General features: G+C 40.0%; 1 protein-coding gene across 1 annotated transcript in view; it reads left to right on the top strand.

Annotated features, from left to right (window-relative positions):
- The window catches only part of PDE11A (phosphodiesterase 11A), a 194,144-nt gene that overhangs the window by 24,508 nt on the left and 144,670 nt on the right, over positions 1–24,966 (top strand). The window contains exon 2 of the mRNA XM_044427065.1: positions 10,925–11,083. Coding sequence (XP_044283000.1) covers positions 10,925–11,083 — 159 coding nt within the window. The remainder of the gene's footprint in view (positions 1–10,924; positions 11,084–24,966) is intronic.

The raw sequence follows: 24,966 nt of genomic DNA, 5'->3' as shown, positions 1-24,966 counted from the left end.
ATAATAATAATAATAATAATAATAATAATAATAATAATAATAAATAATCTCCAAGTGCTGTGCACTGTTTTTTAGGAGGCAAAAATCCTACTGATTCAGGGTTAGAACTTGAAGAATGTATAATAAATGTACCTTCTAAAATTGTTTTTTATTGATAGATTTTGTTTCCTTCTGACATGGTTCTTGTAATTTAAGAATGGTGTGGAAAGACTGATATTTGTTCAGTGTGCAAAGAGGATAGGAAAAGAAATCTTGAAAAATTGTGCGTAGTGATATTTTTCACCATTAAGTTTTATGACTGGGGGATTCAAAAACCTTAGAAACTGACAAGAGTGAGGGGTTGTGTTTATATGTTTATCAGGCTGTAAAGATGGTGATTTTTATCGAGGCTTTGGGTGCTTCTAGATGGAGGGCTTTTAGCATTACCAGTCAAAAGATATGGTGCAGCTGTTATGCATTTCCCCCTTTTGTGAATTTTCTGTGTTAAGAATAATGTGAAGTGGTGGAAAAGTGTGGGAGGATTCCAAATGGAGGTCAAAGGTGTCAGAACCCCTCCTAAAATAACATAAACAAGGCAGAGTGATGATACTACAAAAACCTTGTCTCAAAGTACTTTTTAATGCAGGAGCTATTGTAGTACACAATATTGATCCAATATCCAATGATGCAAATTGAGCATTCTTGATGGTAGTGCTGAAAAATCTGATTCCAAAAATCTTATTGTGGAATAAGATTGTTTCTTCTAAGTTTCTCTGGAAATATTGAGGTAGTAGGCTTTTTGTTGAGTCATGCCCGACCCACCACAACCCCATGGACAACATTCCTCAAGGCATGTCCTCCACCATCCCTCAGAGTCCACCCAAGCCCACACCCACTGCCCCAGTGACCCACTGCATCCAGCTACCTCATCCTCTGGCATCCCCTTCTGCTTTTGCTGTCAGTCGTTCCCACCATCAGGGTCTTCTCCCATGAGTCCTTCCTTCTCATTAGGTGGTGAAAGTATTTGCGGTTCAGAGGTAGTGGGCAGTGTGAATTAATACTGATATGAACTATCCATAGCTTTGAGGTGGATATAATTATATTATTCAGCTCCTTTGAAGATTAAGAAGTGCTATGAATATAACTCCAAGTTATTGTACTTACAATAGAAAATGAAAGCTGAATTAATAAGAGAACTCTTTTGAATGATTTTATGTGGTACTGAAAAATATAGAAGAAATCTGCAAATGGGGCAGAATGAACGGGTCATAAAAAGTCTTGTATAGTATGCAACTTGTTAAAGAAAGGTTTTATTTAGATTAAACTGTTGTGGCTTAATTTATTCCAGTGGAAGTCTGATAGGGTGCTATCAATTCAGCTGTCAATTCGGATTGATAGCTGCTGTTGCTATAACTCAAAAGCTATTAGATGCTTAGGGACAGTGGCTTTTAGCATTGGCAATTAGAAAACATTGTGCAGTGGTTCCACCTTTTTGTCCATAGCAGAACTTACTCAGTATGAAAAAAGATGGAACAACCAGTAAGAAAACATGGGAAAGACAGAGATTATCGCCCTGTAAATGAGATAGGGCAATAGTGACATAGAAGTATTGCCTGGAAGCATCAATAGTACTGTAATTCTATCATTTTCTCCTTACAGAATTTTTCCTTGTGCTGAGTAAAGGGATCGAAAACATGATGGGAAAGCACAGGGCGGTTACAAGTGAATAACAACATAATCCAGATCTTCTATAAAATTCTGTGTTCAAGACAGGGCATTTGCATAGAAAAAGCCTCTCATGGAACACTGCAAATCTATTTTCCTTGAAACTGGTAGTAAATTAAGCTACTTACAGAAAGCCCCTTCACTACCATCCCAAAAAATCAGGAACCTATTTTTTCTGTATTCTATATGTATGGAATAATTGTCCTGTGTAGAATTGTCCTGTGTTTGTCTTATGCCCAGGGAAAATTAATTCAATAGCAACAGTTAGATCAGTACTCTGTTATGTGCTCATATAGGATAATTCAGATATATCAGAATAAGAAAGGTATGGGCAGTCCCATTTCTGGTTAGGCAATGAGGCTGGAGTAGGAAAAACTTAAAGAAGAAAGGAAGGTATCCTGACCCTGAGGCTGACCAGATGGAAGGCTTGCTGAGTCATTTTTTTTTTTGGCCTGAGACATTTGGCAGCCCTGCTTCTAAGTCAAGGGATAATAGATAATATCCAAAATGATCCAAATTATTCTGAGTCCTAAGATACCAAATAGCAGAAGGACTTCTTCCTTGGAGTAAAAATATAGATGATGATGATGATGATGATGATGATGATGATGATGATGATGAAGAAAAAATTAATAATATACTAAGGGACCCAATGTTATCTACTGGTAAGAGTGTTAGATTGACGGACTCTAATCAGCCCAATCGACTGCATGGGATTGTTGTGAGGAAAAACTGAGAAGAGTAAGATTTTGTAAGCCATCTTGGGTTTCTTGCAGGAAAATGTGGGATATAAATATAATAAATTGTATATTAATATGCAGATTAGATAAAGAGTAGTATAGTAACACAAATTCAGTAGGGAAATGGCTTTTATTGGACTGGGCTTTCTGACTGAAAATGTAGGTAAGCTTTCAAGTTCAGTTAGCCTAATTCATTCTGGCCAAATGTCATGTCTGGAAGCACCTAAAGATTGGTTCCACTGAAAATGGCTTGGAGTTGTTGCTTTGTTTGCTAGTTCACATTCATTCATTCATAAACACAAGTTAAAACATGAACTTGTGCGAGTCCTCTGGAATTTCCGAGGCTAACAATGGTGAGGCCTCTAGACTAGCAAAGGGCTTACTACTCCAGGGTGGCATCTTTCCATTTTGCATCCGAGTTCGGAGTCACTGGGAGAGAATTCTGGTTAAGAATTTGAGTCCACGGAGGGTACCTTTCCTGACTCCCCACTGCCCTCACCACCATGACCAAGCCCTGGAGCTGGCACTATTCTCTCTTCATTCTCTATTCTCTTGGACCAAGAAGAAAGATCTAGATCTACAGGTAGATTTCTGGAAGAGTTGAAGTGGATTCGTAAGAGTTTTTAATTCCAAGTTGTTTAACAGTATCTAGAATGGCTATGACCATATGGCTAATGGGGAGGGTTAGAAATTTAATAAATATATAAATAAGAACAAAATGTCTCCCTTATATGAAAATAGTTACAGTGCTGTTACAGACCTGTTGGAGGTATGATGGGGGTAGAGGGAGATTTGGCCATCACCTTACAGGATTATGAAAATGAAATGCCTGTGACTCCAGCATATGACTCATGGACAACTTGCTTAACCTTCTGAGCAATCTCATTTTTGTTAGTTCTTGCTACATTTTGTCCCAGTGGATTTTGGGGTTCTAGTAAGCATGTTCTAGAAACAGCTTTTCCCATGCCTGCTGTGAAGCCTAGACTTGACAGCTGAGGGCTGCCTTGTGGTAAGAGACCGTGCTTCTGCTTGCACAGTGCTTTCCATTATCTTTAGCTAAAGAGATTTACTTCCTAGAGACTCACTGCTTTCCTGATTGCTTCTAGAGGGGAATCAATAATTTAAGCAATTATAGCATGTCCTTCTTTGACTTGTCTTTTGGCTGTTAGCATCTGTGTACACTTTGGTTCTTTTCTAACACTGCGTGTAGCGTTAATCAGCTTTTTAGACCTACTAAAACCAGAATTCTAGTCAATAATAGGTCTCTCTGTGATAAATTGATATAATAGTCTTTGATTTCATATTTATGACACTTCATTTCAAGACTTAGAACACCCACTTTGACTTTAATTGCATTGTAATCCTCTTCATTACCTGGGTTTGAAAGCAGAAGAGGAGTTTTTTTGCAGGCATAATTTTATGTAGTACCAAACACTCATTTACATGTTGTTAAGCCCAGTGCATTGGCCAAATTTTGTCTTGGGAGTGCTGAATATACTGTAGGAAGCTTTCAGCACCATCCAGAGCCAGACCCTTAGTAGCATTATTAAAAATCATTCATCTTCAACTCACCATGAAAAAAATAGCTCTAGCAGAAGTAATTGAAGGGAAGAATTCATTGTCTGTGATCACAATGCAGCATTCTCTGTAGAAACAAATAACATTAAGTATGCTCCTGAGGCACAAACAAGACCCAGTATATAAGAACTTGTAATATAATTGTGTGTGTGCATGTGCGTGCGTGCATGCGTGCGTGTGTGCGAGCAAGAGAGAGAGAGAGAGGAAGTAAAGGGAAGATGTCTGGCTAAAGCATCCCCAGTGTCAAAGGGCATGATTCTGTGGTCTCTGGGAAGACATCACAAAGTCTATAAGATACTTTGGACATCCCACTCCATTGGTGGACTGCTCCCATGGACATTTTTCCTGGGAAGTGGTGAAACTTTGCTGATGTAATGCTGCTGTTGGGACTATGTTGGGGGAGCATGTCCCCTAAGCACCTAAAGTTGGGGTGGTTTGAGGGCATGTTTTCTTGTAAAGAGCTGATACAGCAAAATCTTGCTTATTGGAAGCAATGGGATGGGGATGGGGGAAAGAGGAAAAGAGACCTTCTTCTTCTTTGTCCCTAGCTAGAAGAATCTTGCTGGGCTTTGTGAGACATTGAATCAAAGGGGGAAGCTGCAGAGACAGGTGCAGCTGTGAGAACTCAGATGCCTGAGAACTTTCTTGCATGTAGGAGACAGTGAGATGCAAGACTGGGAGTCCTGGCCTTGACAGAATTCCCTGCTTCTTGACCAGGGATGGCTTCCACTGGAACAGGGCAGCAGGATGAGGGCTCTGCAAAAGGGGATCTCTGAAGTTTCCTAAGAGTCGTCCTTGAATAAAGAAGGTAGAACAGAGACCTTTGGTGAGATGTGGGATGTGTTTGCAACCTATGTTCCCTGACTTGATCAAATGTTCAACAGTGACCTTTAGCAGAAACTAAAGCAGCAGGTGGTAGATTCTGCTGCAAGCGACATCTTCATAACCTGGAACTCTTCCTGGTTTGGCTGAAAACTATAAACTTATTTGCCCCTCTTAGGAGCATACCTTAATATAATGAGCAGGTTTGAGAGTGTCAGAGAAGTCAAGAGCAATGCTGCAAGACAGGGGGACTTTCTCTCTTGTTTGGTCACCTAGCAAGTCGCCCAAGGAAAGGTCCAAGCTGAGTCATCAGACTCAGATGCATCCACCCTCTTCAGGAGTAACAGTCACTCAGCAGAAGTGAATGAATCTCCCTAATGGTGATGGGGTGGGGAAACTCCTGAAGGGTGCTGTTGGGCCACAGAGTTAGTTGAAGATCAGTGAAGATCAAGCTAACACTGGGTACTGCATAGAGGAAGGCAGTGCTAAACACTTCTGAATATTCTTACCATGTACACCTTCTGACTAAATAATCCAAAATGAAAAAAGAGATGGTGCCTTAAGATGAGTCTCTGAGGTTGGAAGGCACTCAGCAAGCTCCTGAGGAAGAGCAAAGGACAGATATGAATAATGTTGTTTTTATACAACTGAATCAAAGCCTAAAGGAAGCTGACATACAGAAAGGTGAAATGAAAATCTGAAGTTCCACAACACATACAATTGGTAAATGGAAGTATGAGCTCCAAAAATAGATGTTGAAGAAGAAATTGAAATGGTTTTCTATAGGCAGAGGAGTCAAATAAGGATGCATTTTATCTCCTTATCTGTTCAGTCTGTATGCAGAATTTATTATAAGGAACACTTGATTAGGTTCAGAGGAAGAAATGAAAATTGTTGGAAGGTATACCAATAATTTAAGATATGGGGATGATACTGTATTAATGGTAGAAAGCAGCAATGAATTGGAATAACTTCTAATAAAAGTGAAAGAAGAAAGTACAAAAGTACAAAAGCAAGACTGAAGTTATACATTAAAAGTCATGACTATAGAGGAATTACATGACTTAAATGTTGATACTGAAGAAATTGAAATTGTGAAAGATTTTGCATGTCTTGGCTCAGTCATCCATTCAAATAAATGCTCAGTCAATAATTTGAGGAGAACTGAGACTTGGAAGGACAGCAGAGGAGAAAATAGAAAAAAAATTCACAGGTGAAGGGCATATATGCTATTGTATTCTGGATCACTATGTATGGGTGTAAAAACTGGAGAGTGAAGAAAGCTGACAAGAAGAAAATTGATGTGTTCAAAACATGGTGCTGGAAGAGAGGTTTGTGAAAGACATAGAAGTGGGCTTTCTGGACTAACAGAAAGACAAAGAAGTGGGTCCTAGATCAAATCGAGCCGAAACTTTCCCTAGAAGCAAAAGGGGAAACTGAAGCTATCGTATTTCCAGTGCACCACAAGAAAGCAAGAAATGCTGGAGAAGACAACCATAGTAGAGAGGAAGACTAACTGTGAGAAGCATCAGTTCCAAAAGGAACCACAGCCTTGTGTTTACAAGGGCTGAACAGGGCCATCAAGGAGGGCATTCATTCACAGGGCTGCCCTAAGTCAGAGACAGCTTGACAGCAACAAATAACTTACTTAGATTTATTTTATGTACTGCACCCAAGACTGACCAGGTGTTTTGTTGAGATGTTCATAAAACAAAATGTTCATCCAAACATTTATTTATAGTATTTCTATACTGCCTTTCTGTGATCAGTTAAGACTTTTTAATGTATTAAATGTATTATCTTGGAGAGAAGCAAGAAAACACCTTAAAAACATTCATGGGGGGTGGAATCCAAAACTCACTGTTGGGCTATATTTTAGCTCTCCAGAACTCCTTTTCACTAATACTTCACCCAAATTAAGCTCCAGCTTTGGTAACATACTGATTGTCGTGTTTCTCTGCATTTCTGCTTTATGCTAGTTGAGATGCCCATGTGTTTTGGTCAAGATAGGAGGCAGCTCAGAGTTACAGGCAGGTTTTTTGTTCTTAGAAAATGAGATCAGCTGCTGCTATAGCAAAAACTTGCTAGTGTAATCTGATACAGTGGTATACTGATGCAAATATAATGTAATCTGATACAACTCATTCCCGAATTGGTCGCAAGCCAAGTCAAATTTCCCCATAAGGTTCAATGTAAATAAGGTTAATCTGTTCTGTAAATATATTTTTACACAAAAATTTGAAACAAAGTAACAGAGAACAACAAAGTAACAAAGTACAATACAGTTGCAACACTAACCTGGTGGGGGGAGGTTATTGTTTGGAGGGAGAGTCCAAATGTGCGATAGCCATCATGCTCGGGGGGGGGGAGATGGCCATGATTGCAGTCATGCTCGTGCAGGGAAGACGGGCGCAATCGCGATCATGCTTGGGTGGCGGGGAGAGGGGCGTGATTGCTCTCATGCAGGGAAGACAGGCACAGTTGTGCTTAGAGGGGGTGCAGATGGCCACAATCACGCTCGTGCAGGGAAGATGGCCACGATCTCAATCATGTTTGTGCGGCAACATGGTCACAATTGTGGTCGTCACCCAATGCAGAGTTCATGAACTGAGGCAAATTTTTTCTGAAGTTTCTATTCGCGACCCAATTTGGTCATGAACTGAGGCATTCATGAGCCTAGGTACCACTGTACTTGCAACGCCTATAATTGATTCCGGACTTTTCTATACTAGGCATTTATTGTGCACTTAGAACACTTAGTCATGGGAGTTTGCAAGGCCTTTTCATGATGTAATCATCCCAGGGCCTTTTCAGTGTTGTCTAGCCGCTGCTTCTTTTAAACCAAGGAAAGTCTGGTATATTCCTAGATGGTACCATTATTCTGTACAGAAGCTGAGTGTATTTTCACAGTTCTTCTCTATATCACAGTGCCATCTTGTGATTGGTAGTGGAACAGATGCTTTTTGTTTTTGTTTTGGTGGTGACTGCTTGGTGGTTCTCACTTGATTTCTGCCTACAGACCTCTAATTTTGTGTGTGTGTGTGTGTTTCTAACTTTGCCTTCAGTCCTGCCATGCCTTGACAGTATTTAACCCTAAACTTGTTCTTGACATAGTCATCATCTCTATGTCTCTCTGACCCTTGTCTGTGTCATTCTTAGTTCTTCTACCTTGATCACCTCTGGCCTTGGCATTCCAGTTGAAGAGGAACTGACAGTTACAAATGAAAGATGAAATATTTGAGATGCCTGTAAAATTCTGTCAGCGAGACAGTGCAATTGTACAATAAATTTTATCCTGGTGTGCCCCACAGTAGTTATACTTAGGTCCAATTGAAATCAATGGCTAGCATTTCACACTGATTTCTGGGGGAATCTAGTTGTAGGAAACTTTGCTTGGATCTAGTCCATTGATGGCTGGATTTACTGGTACCATAAGACCTCTTCCTTAACTTGCCTCTTTGAAGGGTGGAGAAGGGGGGAATTTCCTGTCTTGATTCATATGTGCACACCAAAGTATAACAGATGTGTGTGGCTTATTTCTAGATTTTTTTTCTTTTAAGATGCAATCATATACACAAGTAATTTAAAATGGGTGCCAATGGAACACTGGAAGAGCAAGCAACATTTCTTAGAGATGTCTAGTCTCTGGAATAGTTTATAAAATGTTACTAGATATATAATTACTAGATACATACTTTGTGAAATAGACATTGCCCTTCCACACTGGGTGTATTTTAATATTAAATCCCACAGTATTTTGTACATTTCCCATTTCATTAAAACACACTATTTATAACTGGAAGAAAGGAGTTAATGCAATGGACAAATCTGTGCAAGGGTAGCATTGTGAGGAACAGTTTCATTCCAAAAGGAAGCTAGTAACACAGTATAAAATAAATGCCTGTGCATGATAATGTATGGAGAGATGTGTTGCTGAACTTGGAAAATGCTTCTCTAGCATTTCTTTGAAAAATAAAATAAAAATGAAGTTTGTTCTTTTTTGAAGGGACATGTTTCCTTTTAAAGAAAGAGTTCACAAATCCGGAGAGAAGACCAGTGTTGGGAAAAGTGATGTAGCAGTAACATAGGAAGAGAAAGGGTTAGGAAAAACATGTCTTATTTCCTTCAGTTAGGTGGATGAATCTTAAATAAGGTCCTTTGGGATCTACTTTATCCCCTGTAAAGAAAGGAAATATTAATTAGGCAGTGTAGTTTCTTTATCTTCCATAAGTAAACCTCTACCAGAGTGGGGGTTTTTTTCTAGGGGGAATGAAATCTAATTAAAGGTTATCATAGAGAGTTGGACTGATCAGCCAAGAGAGAAATATCAGATGTCTTAGAACAATTGAAGAATCTCGTAGACTGAAAGTATGGTCAAAATTTAGATAAAGTGAGCAAAACAGTGCAAGACTAACTAGTGTAAAAAAAATAGGTTGATAGTCTTCTTGTTGTTTTTTGATCCATCTACTGTGGCTATACAGTAAATTGTTTCTTTTAGAATTTGCATTTCCTTGACAAACCTAAAATGCTTTGGAGTCTTCAGAGTTTACCTTTGTGCAACACAGACACTACAATTTTATCATGGATACGAAAGAACAAACAAGGTATTGTAGAGCTCTCTCTGTTTCTATGTGTGCATGTGTGTGCACATGTTTATCACTCTGAAGTTTAGCTCCCATTATATTGTAAGAGAGGAGAGCAGAGGGAAACAGTACTTCTGTCCTGGGTAAGATGAAACCTAAGTGTCTACTTCCTTTTCTCCCTTCAAACATGAGAATGTGAGAGTTAAGCCTTCCACAATCCCTTGGGAGGAAGAGAAGAGGGAAAGAATGATTTTGCTTTTTGCTAAATGAGATGGTATCTTAACATTCTCTCAATTTCATTGCTCTGCACTGAAAAGAAATAACATTGTGTGTGTGTAGCTAATACTCTGCTTTTTTTCTCATGGTGCAGTTTGAGGGTAGTAGTGCTCTCACATTGCACATCTTGGGTCAAGGAAGGTGTTGTCCATTCTAGTGTTTCTCCCCCAATAGACTGATAACAATCCATTGTGGTGTAATAGATGCAGTTATTTCTCTGTTCTACATACAATCCCTTATCATCACCCTGCTCCCGTGCAATCAATCTATACTTGGAAATACGTAGCTCTAGCAAAACCCCTGTAGCCAGGATATACAGTGTGATATTATTATTATTATTATTATTATTATTATTATTATTAGAACATTTCTATGCCGCCCCTTGCCGAAGCCTCGGGGCGGCTTACAAACACAAAAAAATACAATAAAATACAATGCAGTGTGATGCAGGCAGCTGCTCTTTGATGTTTCTGATAGCACTGCTGTTGATAGAAGCTTTGTACCACAGAGCAACTTGCTGCCACTTGAAACTTTTGTGAGCTGATCTATGGTGCAAGAGACTGAAGACAGCCAATCACCTCATACACTAAGTAAATGGTGTGGTTATTGCCCGCCCTGAAATTTTGCACCAGTCACCTCTTAAACAAGGCAATGGGATTGATTTCCTGAATTGAGGCAAACTTGTAAAAAGACTGCAATTATATTTTTGTATTGGTCACATTGTTACTACAAATATGTGTTAGAGACTGTGGTGGGGTATACCTCTGTATGTTTCACTACACTCATTTTAAAATGTGCCATTTTAAGTCTGCAGTTGGGGCAGTATAACAGAGCAATATATAAAAGGGAAGAAAAACAGTAAAAAGGAACACCTGGAAAGTAATACAGCTTTTGTTGTTTAGTCACAAAGCTGTGTCCAACCCATCACGACCCCATGGACAACATTTCTGCAGGCTCTCCTGTCCTCCACCATCTCCCGGAGTCTACCCAAGCCTAGGAATACAAAATATGGAGGCATATGCATATATTACAGTGTGTACTGCAAAAATATCTCAGAGTTAATCTTGCATAGTAAACAGGTATGTGGAAAGTCAATCGCAAGTGAGTGGATTTGACACAGGAAATGTTTGATGAAACCACTGCAGTATGTTGGTTGCAAAGAAGCACATTTTAGGAGCATTTGGGTTCTAATCTTAATATTTTCCTTATCTCTTTGGGTAGGATCGTCGCTTTAATGATGAGATTGACAAACTGACAGGATACAAGACCAAGTCGTTGCTTTGTATGCCCATAAGAAACAGTGAGGATGAGATTATTGGTGTTGCACAAGCGATAAATAAAACTCCTGGAGGTGCTCCTTTCACTGATGATGATGAAAAAGTAAGTTTTGTTTCCTTTTGGTAATATGGATAAAATCTTTCATAACTCTTCTCTCAGGAGTGCCTGTAGAATTTATCTCCGTTCTTATAAAGCAACTACATTTCATAATAAAGTAATATTTTTCCTTTGTGATGCTAAGATGACATAGCATTGTCTGACAACATGTCTTTATATCACCTATTTGTTAGAATTATTACATTTACTCAGCAATGTGTGTCCCTCTCAAGTGTTATGTAAAAAATTTGGTGAAGATGTTATCCCATATTTTGAGATATAATTCAACATACAGGAAGCACTGTGGCAGGAGTGAGCTCTTCAGCATTTCCTTATTTCATAACAAGTAAATGTATTACACCATTAGATTATTCACTGGTCTTCTATAAAAGCTCTAGTCCTATTTTGCTAAATTTACAATTAACATTGTAAAGTTCTAGGTAGGTGTCACACCAGGTAAGACTTGGAGGCTGCTCAGTCTTGTTTTGTTTTCTAAAGATTCCTTCCTTTATGGCTTGGTTTCTTTTTTGGAGTAACTGCAGCCTCATTGCTGCCTAAGCTGAAACACAAGAGTCTTTCCTCCACCACTGGTTTCTTCCTTGGCCCTGCTGCAACTGTGGCTTGTTTCCACAGCCAGCATCTGCAGTTGAACTCTCCTCACTCTTCTGTCTCTGCTGTTGGAAGAAGTTTCTGAAATAGTGTTGGCATCCTAGACTGTCTAGTTCAGAAGGTGCCATTTTGCTTCTTTTCCTCTAAAGATTGTGAAGGTTTATTTGCCCATCATATTCAACACAAAGAAGAGGGCTATAGTTGCCCAACTCACATGATGGAAACTTTATATGGTGGGTGTACAACCAAGTGGTGAGCATCTGTCTAAATAACGAAGAGAACTTTATTTCTGAAAATTTCCTGGCTTTGACTTTGGCTATGAATGTGTGGTAAAATACTTGCCAAGTGGGCAGATGCTCCTTATGGGGTTATATGCCTGCTTTGGTAAATAATTATCTGTGTTAACCTTCAGTTATGTTAATGATTTGTTAATAATTTCTATTTAAACAAATCTGTTACCTTGTGTCCTTTTTAGAAAACAAAACCCTAATCATGATTTTCAAAATTATTACCTAGCAATCTTGCTTAACAGTTTACTCAGCAACATGTCTAAGTCTTGTTTTCCTGTTTTGAAATGTAGCATCTTGTACGAGGCATCAAGCACCAGGTTTGTTTCAGTTTCAGCTCTTTGGATGCTTTTTGTAAAGTTTTCTGCTTTAGAAATTGTTATAACCTTAAATTTGAAATTACAAGTAATCTGGGGGAAGTGGGGAGGAACAAAATTAACATTTCTGACAACCTGTAGCTAATGCATCTGCTTTAATGGGTAAAACTGAATAATCACAGCATCATTGTTTCTTTTGGTGGAGCTAGAATCTAGCTAATTGTGTGCTGTTACGTATACTTGAATTCATTAATAAATGTCAGCTAATACTGCCTTTTCATTAAATTAGCTTGCCTATTAATAGCTCTATGCTGCAAACTTAAATGGACAACAGTAATTCTCTGCAGTGGTATATATGACTATGTAATCATAACCTTCTGATATTGTCTATTGTAGCAGGTTGGGATGGGGTACCCAACCTTCCTGGACCCATGGGAACATTTGGGAGTTTGAGACATTCTGTGAGTACCACCACAAAATGGCTACTCAGTAGACTGCCACATTGGTATCTACCTATCACAGCTCTGGATCCTAGGCAGCATACTATTCTGCAAACTGTTTGTATTTATTCAGCACTCATCTATTTCTTTAATAAAGAATTGTCTAATTCAACTAAGTGCTAGTGGTGCAATATAGCCAGTACTTCTTTTAGACACATGGTTTGGTAATGTTCAGTTCTTGCTTCATCTGGGGAGAAACTTCGTACAGATACATTTTGTACTGAAATAGTCTTAAATATTCATTTTGTGCACATTCTGTAATTTACCTGCTTTGTGGAAATTAAGAACTAGAGAGGGAAATACTCTTTTTGATAGCCAAAAGGCTAATACTACAAAATGGCAAGTGCAAACACTCACTTCCTATGATGCACTTCATCGACAACCTTACCCTATACTGCAGTGGACTGAGGACCTTATAGAACTCTTAATTTATGAATCGGTAGCATAGAGGGTCAACTCCAAATGGATACTTGTTTGGATATGTAGACTGCTTTTGTTAAAGCCTATGCATAAGTGCTAGAAAGTTGTATGCATTTCATAGCAATCCATGTAGCAGGTCATTTTGGGGGTGATGTATAGCTGGCTGTAAATGCAAAGCTGTCTCCAGTTCCACCCATGGCTCCAGGACAGTGGCAGAGCCACACCTGCAGCCCAGGAAGGTATAGAAGGAGGTGCCTAGGCCTAGCTTCTGCACAGAAGGGCTTACAATTGGTCCAAATCTGATTCTTCCTTGGGGCAGTGCTGGGCTCCAGATACAAGTGTTGTCTTGCCTCCTAGTTCTAATTATATATCTGCATACTGGATTGCCATGTTGCTACAGGTTCCATTTGGGGGGCCCTGGTTTCTAATAAATGACAGCAGATTCTCGCAAGCCAGAAGTTTCTCCTCTCATGTACTAAGAGTACTCCTTCAAAGGCTAGTACAGGACAGAGCAAATGCATGTCTATAACATACAGGCAGCAGGTAGAGGACAGCCTTCTAGCATTGTGTAATCGTGGAGATGAAAAGAAGGTGGTACATAAATGCAAGATGTTCATTTAAGGGGGAAAAAGAAAGACTAAATTAATTTCTAAAGCAGAAAAGGGAAGTGGGAGAGGTAAGAATTTGAAAACAAATGACTGGCAGGTTCACTGTCAGTAGGACTATGTATCTTCTCCAAGCTTTTAAGGAGCTGTTCAGGATGTCAGACCTATGGTCAAAGGGGCACATACATTGGGAAGGGGCATGCTCTTGAACTGTTTTTCTCAACCAGGCAGGAATATGGTGGCCGTTGTCATGGGCAAACCACTTCCTGGTGAGGTTTAGATTATTGGCTCTTTTTCCCCTCTGTAAGGGTGGGGAGCTATTAAGATGGTCTGCCCCCAGAGGCTGATGAATCCAGATGTTTCCTGCAGGCTCTGGGGGAATATCTGGCTGATATTATTGCACTCCTGTTGATGTCCAAGTCATCTTGTGGAATATGGAGATGCCTTGAGCAGTTGGCTGATCGTGCCTAAATGCCCTCTCCACCCTTATAGAGCCTGACCAGCTCCGTGGTGCACAACGAAGGGCAATGAAGCAAGAGGAGAGACAGCTAGAGAGCAGGTAGAAGTGATCCTGCAATGAGTTTGACCAAACACGGCTTAGAGCTCATTATTGAGCCTATTCTATGGCAATGAAGCTGGCAAAACATTGATATTTTGCCACCTGCATTGCATCTTCGCAGTGTTCAGCTGAGCTTTTTCAAGTGGTCTGGGGTCTGTTACATCCTGGATCAGTAAATGGCATCTTCGAACTCTCGGGCTCACTGTGTCAAATTTGCTCAATATTTTGAAGATAAAGTCACTCAGATCCACTGTGAGTTAGACTCCACGGTTGTTTTAGTTCCATTAAAGTAGAGTACCACTGGGTCTGATCCTAATGGAATTTCAGTTACTGCGGCCTGATGATGTGGACAGGATACCTGGTTCTGTTCATCCCACCGTCTGTTTACTCGACCGTTGCCCATTGTGGCTTATTAATAGACCAAGAGAGGGGGTGCGCACTTGGATCCAGGAGACTGTCAGTGCCTCCTTAAGAGCTTCTTTAAAGGCAGCTGTGATAAGACCACTCCTGAACAACCGAACCTGGATTCAGGTGACATGCCCAATCCTAGACCAGTGGCAAACATCCTCTTTCTGGGATGTTCGAGCAGGTGGTGGCTGAGCAGCTCCAGGCACTTCTGGAGGAAACAGGTTCTCTGGATTGTCATTTCAGTTGGGCTTCAGGCCAGGTTTCGGGATGGAGAATGCCTTGGCTGCCCTGTGGGATGGCCTTTGCTGGGAGTGAGACAGAAGAGTGCAACCCTGTGGATTCTCTTGGATCTTTCAGTGGCTTTCAACATCATCAGCCACGGTGTTCTTCTGGATAGACTGACCAGGTTGGGGGTTGGAGGCACTGCTTTGCAGTGGTTCCTCTTCTACCTGGCTGATTGTCTCCAGAAGGTGGTGCTGGAGGATACTTGCTCTATGGCATGGCAATTATGCCATAAGGTTCCACAGGGCTCTATACTATCCCCCATGCTCTTTATCATCTACATGAAACCATAGGGAGAGGTCATCCAGAGGTTTGGGCTGAGATGTTGGCAATATGCTTATGATATTTAGCTCTACCTCCCTTTTACATCAAATCCAGGTGAGGCAGTGCCTGGGTTAGGGTAATAGACGGGATGGGGGCCAATAATGTGAAGCTCAGTCCAGGAAAGACGGATTCATTTGGCACCAATACCATGTACTGTTTGCTAAATGTGCTTCTAGGCCACTTTAAAGGGCTGGTTTTAACTGTTAAAATCTAGAATGACTTGGACCCAAGTTACCTTCACACATACCAGTCTGCTGTAGTCAAAGGTCACCAACAGAAACCTTTCTTACCTGCCTGCCATCAAAGAGGAGTACAAGAGAGAGAAGGCATTTTCAGTAGGGACTTCACACTATTGGAATGGATTTCTATTTGAGGTTTGTCAGATCTTCCGAAAAGTGCAAGATCCACCTATTGTTACTGGCCTTTTCCCATACATTTCTAGGTTAATGTTTTATTTTTGAGTACTGTTTCTATGGAACTCTATTACTGTATTACTATTCATTGTTATTATACCTTCCATTTATCTTGTATGCTGCCTTGGAATGTTTCTGTTGTTAGAGGCAGCTTCACAACACATGTAAATAAATAAAAGCAATGGAGGTATATAGTTTTGTACATATACAGAGCAATGAAAGGAATTAAAACATGGCATCTTGCCACAGGCCAGTTTGTGACCATATTTCAAAATAGAGCTGATATCCTCTTTTTGAGCAAGGCTTGAGCAAGGCTTAAAGTTTTGAGCAAGGCTGAAGTTTCCTAGAAGCAAATCTTATACACTGAATGATCCTTGCTTGGATCTTTAGGCAGGTGAATCAAAGGTCAGGTAGGCAGTAGGCAGATAATTTAGTCCTCCAAAAGGGAGCAGTTTACTTAGAAATAGATGCCTGGAAGCACTTCAGTTGTTTAATCCTCTTTTCTTGAGAAATATCTTAATTTTTGAGTGTTTCCAGACCAAGAGCCTACTGAATTGAACAGATTTCTTAATAATCTCTGTTCACTTTCCTGATGCCACCCTGGAAATAAAAAAATAAACTGGAAATACCCCAGAAAATGCTGGATGCATTGCTCTCTTTTTGCATGCTTCTTGCCCAGCTTTATTTAGAGCAATTAAGTCTTGTTCTTTCCAAAGAAGTGAGCTAAAGAGCATGATTAAATGATGCTGGGTGTGAGGGCACTGGTGTATTGATTCAGTCATTAACAAAGAAATTATTATTTTCAATTAGAAGTACACAACAGCACTATGCCTGTACTTAGGTCTTAAAAGAAACTTCTTAATAACAAATTAAATATTCAGCAATATGCAGTTGCTGAGACCTAGCTAATGGCTGCTTATACACTGGTGACTTTCCTGAGTGCTAGCTGTTCCAGGTTTGCTATGCACTCTCTCCAATTTCTGTGTAATCTAGGGCTGCAAACCTAACCTATGCACAGTGACTTGAGGGTAGGTCCCAGTGAACTCGATTGGGATTCCTTTAGAGTAAATAGGAATAGGGTTGTGTTGCAAGACCATCTAAACATCATGAATGATTTTTACTGTGCAGACAATTTTCAGTGGTACATTGGCTCAAAAACTTAATCCGTTCCAGGACTCTGGTTGGTCCTAAACCAAGTTAAATTTCCCCATAAGTTTCAGTGTAAATAAGGTTAATCCGTTCCGTAACCATTTTTTTAAATCAGAAAAATGTGAAGCAAAGTGACAAAGAACAACAAAGAATGCGGCCACCTCACCTCCCCCCCGCCGAGCACAAGCGCGGCCATCTCCCCGCCCCCCAGCACGACCGCAATCACACTCATTATCCGAGTGCACTGGGTGCGGGGAGAGAGGGGTGTGACTGCGGGTGCACTGGGGGACGGAGAGATGGGTGCGACCGGGGTACACTGGTATACACCCCTAACCCTAATATAGCGGTAAAGTTCCACTGAAAATACTGTGATTTTGAAAAAGCCTTCCTCGAGTAGCTTTTTTTGCACTGCTCATTATTTCTGCCCATTCTAAACACATTCCAACGATCAAAATCATGCCAGGCCACCTCGTTTTTCTAACCCTAACCCTATCCTGGTCCACACCCCTTACCCTAACCCTAATATAGGGGTAAAGTTCCATTGAAAATACTGTGATTTTGAAAAAGCCTTCCTCGAGTAGCTTTTTTTGCACTGCTCATTATTTCTGCCCATTCTACACACATTCCAACCATCAAAGTCATGCCAGGAAACCTCACTTTTCTAACCCTAACCCTACCCTGGTGTACAGCGCTAACCCTAACCCTAATATAGGGGTAAAGTTCCATTGAAAATACTGTAATTTTGAAAAAGCCTTCCTTGAGTAGCTTTTTTTGCACTGCTCATCATTTCTGCCCCTTCTAAACACATTGCAAGCATCAAAATCATGCCAGGACACCTCATTTTTGAAACCCTAACCCTACCCTGGTGTAGTCCCCTAACCCTTTTATGGCTCTAATATTCTGTTGAAAATAACTCTATTTTGAAAAAGCCTTCCTTGAGAAGCTTTTTCTGCACAACTCACCATTTCTGCCCATTCTAAACACATTCCAACCATCAAAACCATGCCAGGCCACCTCGTTTTTCAAACCTTAACCCTATCCTGGTCCACAGCCCTTACCCTAACCCTAATATAGGGGTAAAGTTCCATTCAAAATAATGTGATTTTGAAAAGGCCTTTCTCAAGTAGCATTTTTTGCAGAGCTCAGCATTTCTGCCCATTCTAAACACATTCCATTCATCAAAACCATGCCAGTACACCTCCTTTTTCTAACCCAACCTTAGCCTGGTGCACAGCCCCCACCTTAATATAGGGGTAAAGTTCCATTGAGAATAAAGCAATTCTGGAAAACCCTTCCTCGATTAGATTTTTCTTCACTGCTAATCATCTCTGCCCTTTCTCGACACATTCTAATCTTCAAGATCATGCCAGGACACGTCATTTTTCTAACCCAATCCTACCCTGGTTCACTCCCCTAACCCAATTATGGGGCTAATATTCCATTGAAAATAAAGCGATTTTGAAAAAGCCTTCCCTGAGTAGCTTTTTCTGCAGTGTTCATCATTTCTGCACACTCTAAACGGTTTCCAACCATCAAAATCATTCCAGGACACCTCATTTTTCTAACCCTAACCCTACCCTGATGCACTCCCCTAACTCTATTATGGCTCTAATATTCCATTGAAAAAGCCTTCCCCGAGTAGCTTTTTCTGCAGTGCTGATCATTTCTACCCATTGTAAACACATTCCAACCATCAAAACCATGCCATGACACCTTGTTTTTCAAACCTTAACCCTACCCTGCTCTACACCCGCAAGACTGATACAAGGGTAAAGTTCCATTCAAAATAATGTGATTTTGAAAAAGCCTTTCTCAAGTAGCATTTTTTGCACAGCTCAACATTTCTACGCATTCTAAGCAAATTCCAACTATCAAAAGTATGCCAATACAGCTCGTTTTTCTAACCCCAACCCTCCCCTGGTGCACTTCACTAACCCTATCATGGGGCTAATATTCCATTGAATATAATGCGATTTTGAAAAAGCCTTCCTCGAGCAGCTTTTTCTGCACTGCTCATTATGTCTGCCCGTTCTAAACACATTCTAACCATCCAAACCATGCCAGGACACCTCGTTTTTCTAACCCTAACCCTAGACTGGTGCACACCCCTAACCCTAATATAGCGGTAAAGTTCCATTGAAAATAAGGCAGTTTTGAAAATGCCTTCGTCGAGTAGCTTTTCCTGCACAGCTCAACAGTTCTGCTCATTCTGAACAGATTGCAACCATCAAAATAATATTAGGACACCTCATTTTTCTAACCCTAACTCAGTTATGGTGAACCTTTGAGACACCACATGCCCAACCTGCAATCCAAACCCACTTATTTATCGTAAATTGCCAATATTGCAATAAAACCTGAAAACTGAGGTTTTAGTTTACAAAAGACATCTCAGAGCCAGTTGAAGCAAATATATATATATCCTTGGCAACGTACTTTCCAGTCATGCGAATGCTTGGACAATTGGCCTCTTATGAATCCCTGCTTGTGAGGTCATCGCCTGGTGCCACTACTCCTTTCTGAGCATGCGCATGGCCCCTGTGTGCGCTGTTATCTGTTGCTCGCCTGCTGCGGTTATGCTGGATGGCTTGGCTCATGTTCCGACAGAGAGGGCTGTGTGCGCCTGGGTGGCACGCGTGCCATTGGTTCCCCACCCTAGTATATAGTGACACAGTATTTATGAATTCCCTTTCCAGAGATATTTGCATTTTTTCTTTTTTTTATTAGCTATTTGTTTATGTATGAATTAGCTTCTTAAATAACATCTACAGGGTTAGCTATGCATCACTCTGTAACACCTAAATTAGCAGAGGTTTGTTAAAAGAGATTATAGATTATGACAAGAAGAGATACTTCATGATATTGAATATTCAGTATTCTACAAATCTTAAACAAGTTTTGAAGAAGCAATACAAGAGAAAAACACTTTCCAAATACCTGCTGTGCTGGTATGTATTACTTCGTTCTCCCTCCTCCCCCCGCCCCCGTAGACACATGCACACGTGCAAACATACACACACTTTGTATTCTTTCTGTGTCCCCCACTAGGATTAGATGTGTACTAAGACTGTTGTGTATACATTTTTTAAGAGTTGAAAATTTATGGTAATACTTACTGAACTCTTTCAAGACTGATGGAGAAGAGAATTCTATTGGTGTCCCCTCATTAACAATTGTATAAAGAACCACTTAAGCTTATATCTTAGAAAATGGTGCTGGACATAATTGGTCCAATCCAGCTAATTCAATATGTGATTACTGTTTATTTACTCACATATTTTATGTACGTACAGCCATTCATTCTTGCTAATCTAAAGGGTTTTATCCTTTGCGTGAATCCTGATAGCTGGCATTATGGATAATTGACTGAGAGGGTAATCTAATCAACAGGACACCCTAACAGCTTGTATCATATTAATTCATTAAATCATACATTTACACCCTGTGTTCTTATTAATATTCTCACTATCATAGCCTAGGAATCTGCTGTATATTCAATCAGACCATGGTCTTAGTTAGCCTAGTTTTATCAACACTCAGTGGCAGCTGTTTTTCTGGGATTTGAGCAGGATTTTTCCTGGTTGAATGTGTGTCCAGGGGCAGTCTGTTCCATAATTCTAAGTATACACCTTTGCCTCCTCATTTCCCCATGCCATGAAACTTGAATGAAGTCTATTTTAGTGTAATCTTTGGTAGTGTACTAAACTAAAGGCTAGTGTTAAATGATTATTTTGTCCAGGAGCCTAAAACTGAGCCTTTCTGCTAATGATAAATAATACCCTGAAAAAAACCCCATAAACATTCTATTCTGTTATTCAAATTTCAAGCATGATTCTTAATGTACTCACTAAAGTGCAGAGCTGCTTCCAGATGCTCAACATTATTTAAGGACTATAGTTGGGGGGAATTTATGTGTAGGCAAGTGACCTGCAGTTTTAAAAGGCACACATTCAAACTGCTTATATGAAATTTTACTTAACCGATGTTAAGATCAATTGTAGCTGAGCTACTAATTTTATTAAAATGAACAATACTGAATTGCCAAGCAGTAAATAAGGAACACAGGGTTCCCCAGCTTACTAGTGAACATAATTACTTAATGCTATTAAGTTCTGAACTAGCCCTGTGAAAAGGGGGATATTGATTTCCCATTTTCAGCATACTACAGTAATCTGCAATGCATTTACAACAATTCCTACAGCTTCCTAAAGATGACAGGAAGCAGTGTCACACCACAGCACTGCAATTAGGAATTTTCAGTTTACTTGCTCCTTGTCATATTTTCAGTGACCCGATCAATGAAATTGAAACAAATTAAGATTTCTTTGAAATTGACTCATAACATTTTTCTTCTGCACTTTGGCTTGGCTGTGCCTTATTTTTATTTATATTTTGCAATTCACGGTTATTGGGCCGAGTGTTGTTTTAATGCCTTAATGTTATGGCTAGTGGCTGTTATTTAATGTGACTGCATTGAGTTCCCACTGAGATCTTATTCTTAGGTCAGAGAGAACAGTGAGGATGTGGTGTAGTCTGAGCTGGGTCCCTTTCTACATGCCAGTAAGAGACACAGTTCTGTGCCCCCTTTCTGTGAAAAGAAAAAGACCTCATCCAAAAAAGGCGGGTAACACTCGGGTGGGCCCAAGTAGGTCAGGTTCAGGGAGGCAGTCTGATCCTTCACAATTAACAGTTCTGCACATTTGTGTTATACAGTACTGTATTAGAACAACAGGGCAGTATCTGCATCAAATTTAAAATTTGTTTTTAGTTGCAACAACCCCATGGACAGCATACTTATTCCCACAGCACTGTTGTCCTGCGGAACTCCCTGCTAAGAGAAAATACAAACTGTATAAACACCTCCTAAAAGGATTAGACGGGTAAATTAAATTTATACATCTCAGCTGTTAGCTAATAGTTCTGCAGAAATTTTAATAAGTTTTAACGCCACTGTATGCTGGAAACCAGAAGAGTTTGCTGTGCTTCTAAAGTGGGTTTTCGCTCAGGCACTTGGAAACTACAATCAGGTGTCTCAGTTTCTCTTACTGACTGTAGTTTTATGCCCTGCAATGCTTCCTGGAGATACTTACCTTACTTCCTCTTGAGTGATACAGTACCACCAAATCTTGGTGACTCGCTTTCAATTTCCAGTACAGGCTGTCACTGAGTTACAAATTGAGTTATGAACAACTTCATCCTTACAAACAAGCTGCCCCCAAACCCATTAACTTTTAAAAATTACTGTGGGAACTTGTCGTCACCATAGAGGGAGAGGAAAGGAGAGGGGAGGCCTCCAAAGCATCAGCATAGAGAGACAGGAAGTGGAAGGGTAGGGAGGGAGGCCTCCAAAGCATGCCTTTCTGCCCCACCCATCCAGAGAGGGAAATCCCTCCAGCATGAGGGATGGTGGGATGAGCATGAGGCCCTCATGAGTTTGGCTGGAAGAGAGGGGCTAGACATATTTGTGCTTTTCCCACTTTCATGCCTGTTCTGTGTCCCTAACCTGGTGCCAGGTTAAACCCTTTTTATTCTCCCATCATTTTAATTGCTGGATAGATGGCTATGATTTTATACTGGTTTTTATTCAGACAATGATTGGTTGCTGTGGATTAGTTGTCTGTGGAGTTGTGTATTATTAATTTATCTACTTGTTTATTATTCCTGATATTTTTAATGATCATTGTGGGTATGTTATTGTTGCTATGTTTTAAATCACTGTACTCTGTTCGAAGAATGTCTGCTATAGAATAGCACAGTAGAGCTTTAAATAAATAAATTCCACAAATGTGGAGGGCCAACTGCATGGGATCTGACTTATGTACGAATTCGACTTAAGGATGAATTTCCATTTCTCAGGATTGGAACTCATTCATAACCCAGGTGGTCCTGGGAATAAAATAAACTGTGAAGACATGTGTTTCTAGTATGTAATTCTGGTATGGAAATTTGCTCCATAACTAGAAAACAATTGATTGTAAAGCATATTGCTTTATAAATAAAAAATACATTATAAATCTCACACTGGGGAATCACTACTGTTAATGAACTTGTCAAGTATAAAGTTCTCTGAAGATTACGCTTCTGTTGTAGCGTATCACTGACAAGAGGAAGTAGAAAGAGTTTTTGGTGTTAGCTACATGTTTCTTGGTTAATGTGTGTCACAACACAATTGCTTTTCATTTATGAGATGCCACTACCTGTACTACACTTTAATTAATATACTACAGCAGCAACACACTAGCTGTCTAGATATCTTCCTCTTCTCGGTCATTAATCCTACTGTCTTCCTCCCAGGAACAGTTTAAAGATTACCTAATGTTAGTGTAGCATTTTGAAAGCATTACCAGATTGCTTAGGAATGAGATATATTTAGTGCTTGCATTTGGCCTTCAATTGTAAATAGTTCCAGAACATGTGTGGCAGAGATGGTTGCCGGAAACACCTTTTGTCAGCAAAAATGCATCAGCCTTTGTATATAATGGGGTTGACCCTACCAGTAGGCAGGACAAGACAGCTAGCTCAGGCAGCTGAATGTGTTTGCTATTTAATTTAAAATTGCCATAGTTTTGCTCTCATGGAGAAGCATTGTGGGTACTATGCACCTGAATTTGAGAAAGGGAGTGCCATTTGCTGTTCTACAGTACACAGCGTAATTTCTTGGGCAGACCCTGATGTAGATAGGCTGATGAAGCCTTCCGTTTTGCTTCTAATTGACAATCTTTCCTGCAGCTTGATGGCAGAATGTAGACCTTTGGAGAGGTGTTATTTATTATGGTGGTTTTGTACTGCCTTGAGGGCAAATAAAGCCCTCTCAAAGCAGTTCACAAACAACATTGTAAAACGGTTTAAAATATAGAATACATAAAAGTGATTGAAAGCTGAATAGTACCATTAAAACATTCCAATCTATACAAGCAATCCACGTAAAAAATATTAACCCTTCTGGCAAAATATAAGGAAAAAAAGCAGCAATTTCAGAATAGCTCTTGTTGGATTTCAAAATATTTTTCCTATCCCCTATAATTTGCTCAATTGTTCAAAATCAACATGTGTATAAATGTTTATAAATACTGCCTTCTTGCCTGTTATTGATTGTCCAATGAGCATTAAAAGCTAATTGAACATCACCGTGGTTAACACTGTATTGACTTCTCGCCACTGGCATATTTTATGTGTGTTTCATTGTAATCGGTTTTTCCCCCCTGATATAGTGCTTATCTATTGCTTTTTTTCTTTCCTTTTTAATCCTCTGCTGTCTTATTAAATAAGAGCAATGTTACAGTAACTGGCAGCCAGTGGAAAAATAAGAAAGAAAGCCATTACAGGGTAAATGGCAGAAATGGAGAGTTGGTATTATATGGATATCTTTGAGGAAAGGTGAAACTGTTGGAGACATTTCTGTTTGGAAAAAAAGGCTAAGGTGGGTTTAGGGAAATGCTTATGAAATGATATAGTGCAAAGAAAGAATTTTTTTCTTCTTTTCCCATATTACTAGGATTTGGGCTAACAAAATAAGTAGATTTTGGTCAGGCAATAGAAAGCACTGCTTCATACCATGGTATAATTCTTTATTGGTTTTCACTCCCACACATGTGGTAATGAACATCAGCTTGTTGTTGTTAGTCACGAAGTCATGTCCAACAACATTCCCCCAGGCTTTCCTGTCCTCCACCATCCCCCGGAGTCCACTCAAGCACATGCCAACTGCTTCAGTGACTCCAAGCCACCTCATTCTCTGCCATCCCCTTCTTCTTTTGCCGTCAGTTGTTCCTGGCATTAGTCTCTTCTCCAGTGAGGCCTTCCTTCTCATTAGGTAGCCAAAGTATTTGAGTTTTTTCTTCAGTATCTGGCCTTCTAAAGAGCAGTCAGGGTTGATCTCCTCTAGGACTGACCGGTTTGATCACCTTGCGGTCCAAGGGACTCACAGGAATCTCCCCCCAGCACCACAATTCAAAGGCCTCCATTCTTCGGCGCTCAGCCTTCCTTATGGTTCAGCTTTCACAGCCATACATTGCA

The sequence above is a fragment of the Varanus komodoensis genome, unplaced genomic scaffold (genome assembly GCF_004798865.1).
Source record: "Varanus komodoensis strain SLA01 unplaced genomic scaffold, ASM479886v1 scaffold18_1, whole genome shotgun sequence".
NCBI lineage: Eukaryota > Metazoa > Chordata > Lepidosauria > Squamata > Varanidae > Varanus > Varanus komodoensis.
Note: the sequence above shows the minus strand (reverse complement) of the source record. Positions and strands in the feature narration are given on the sequence as shown.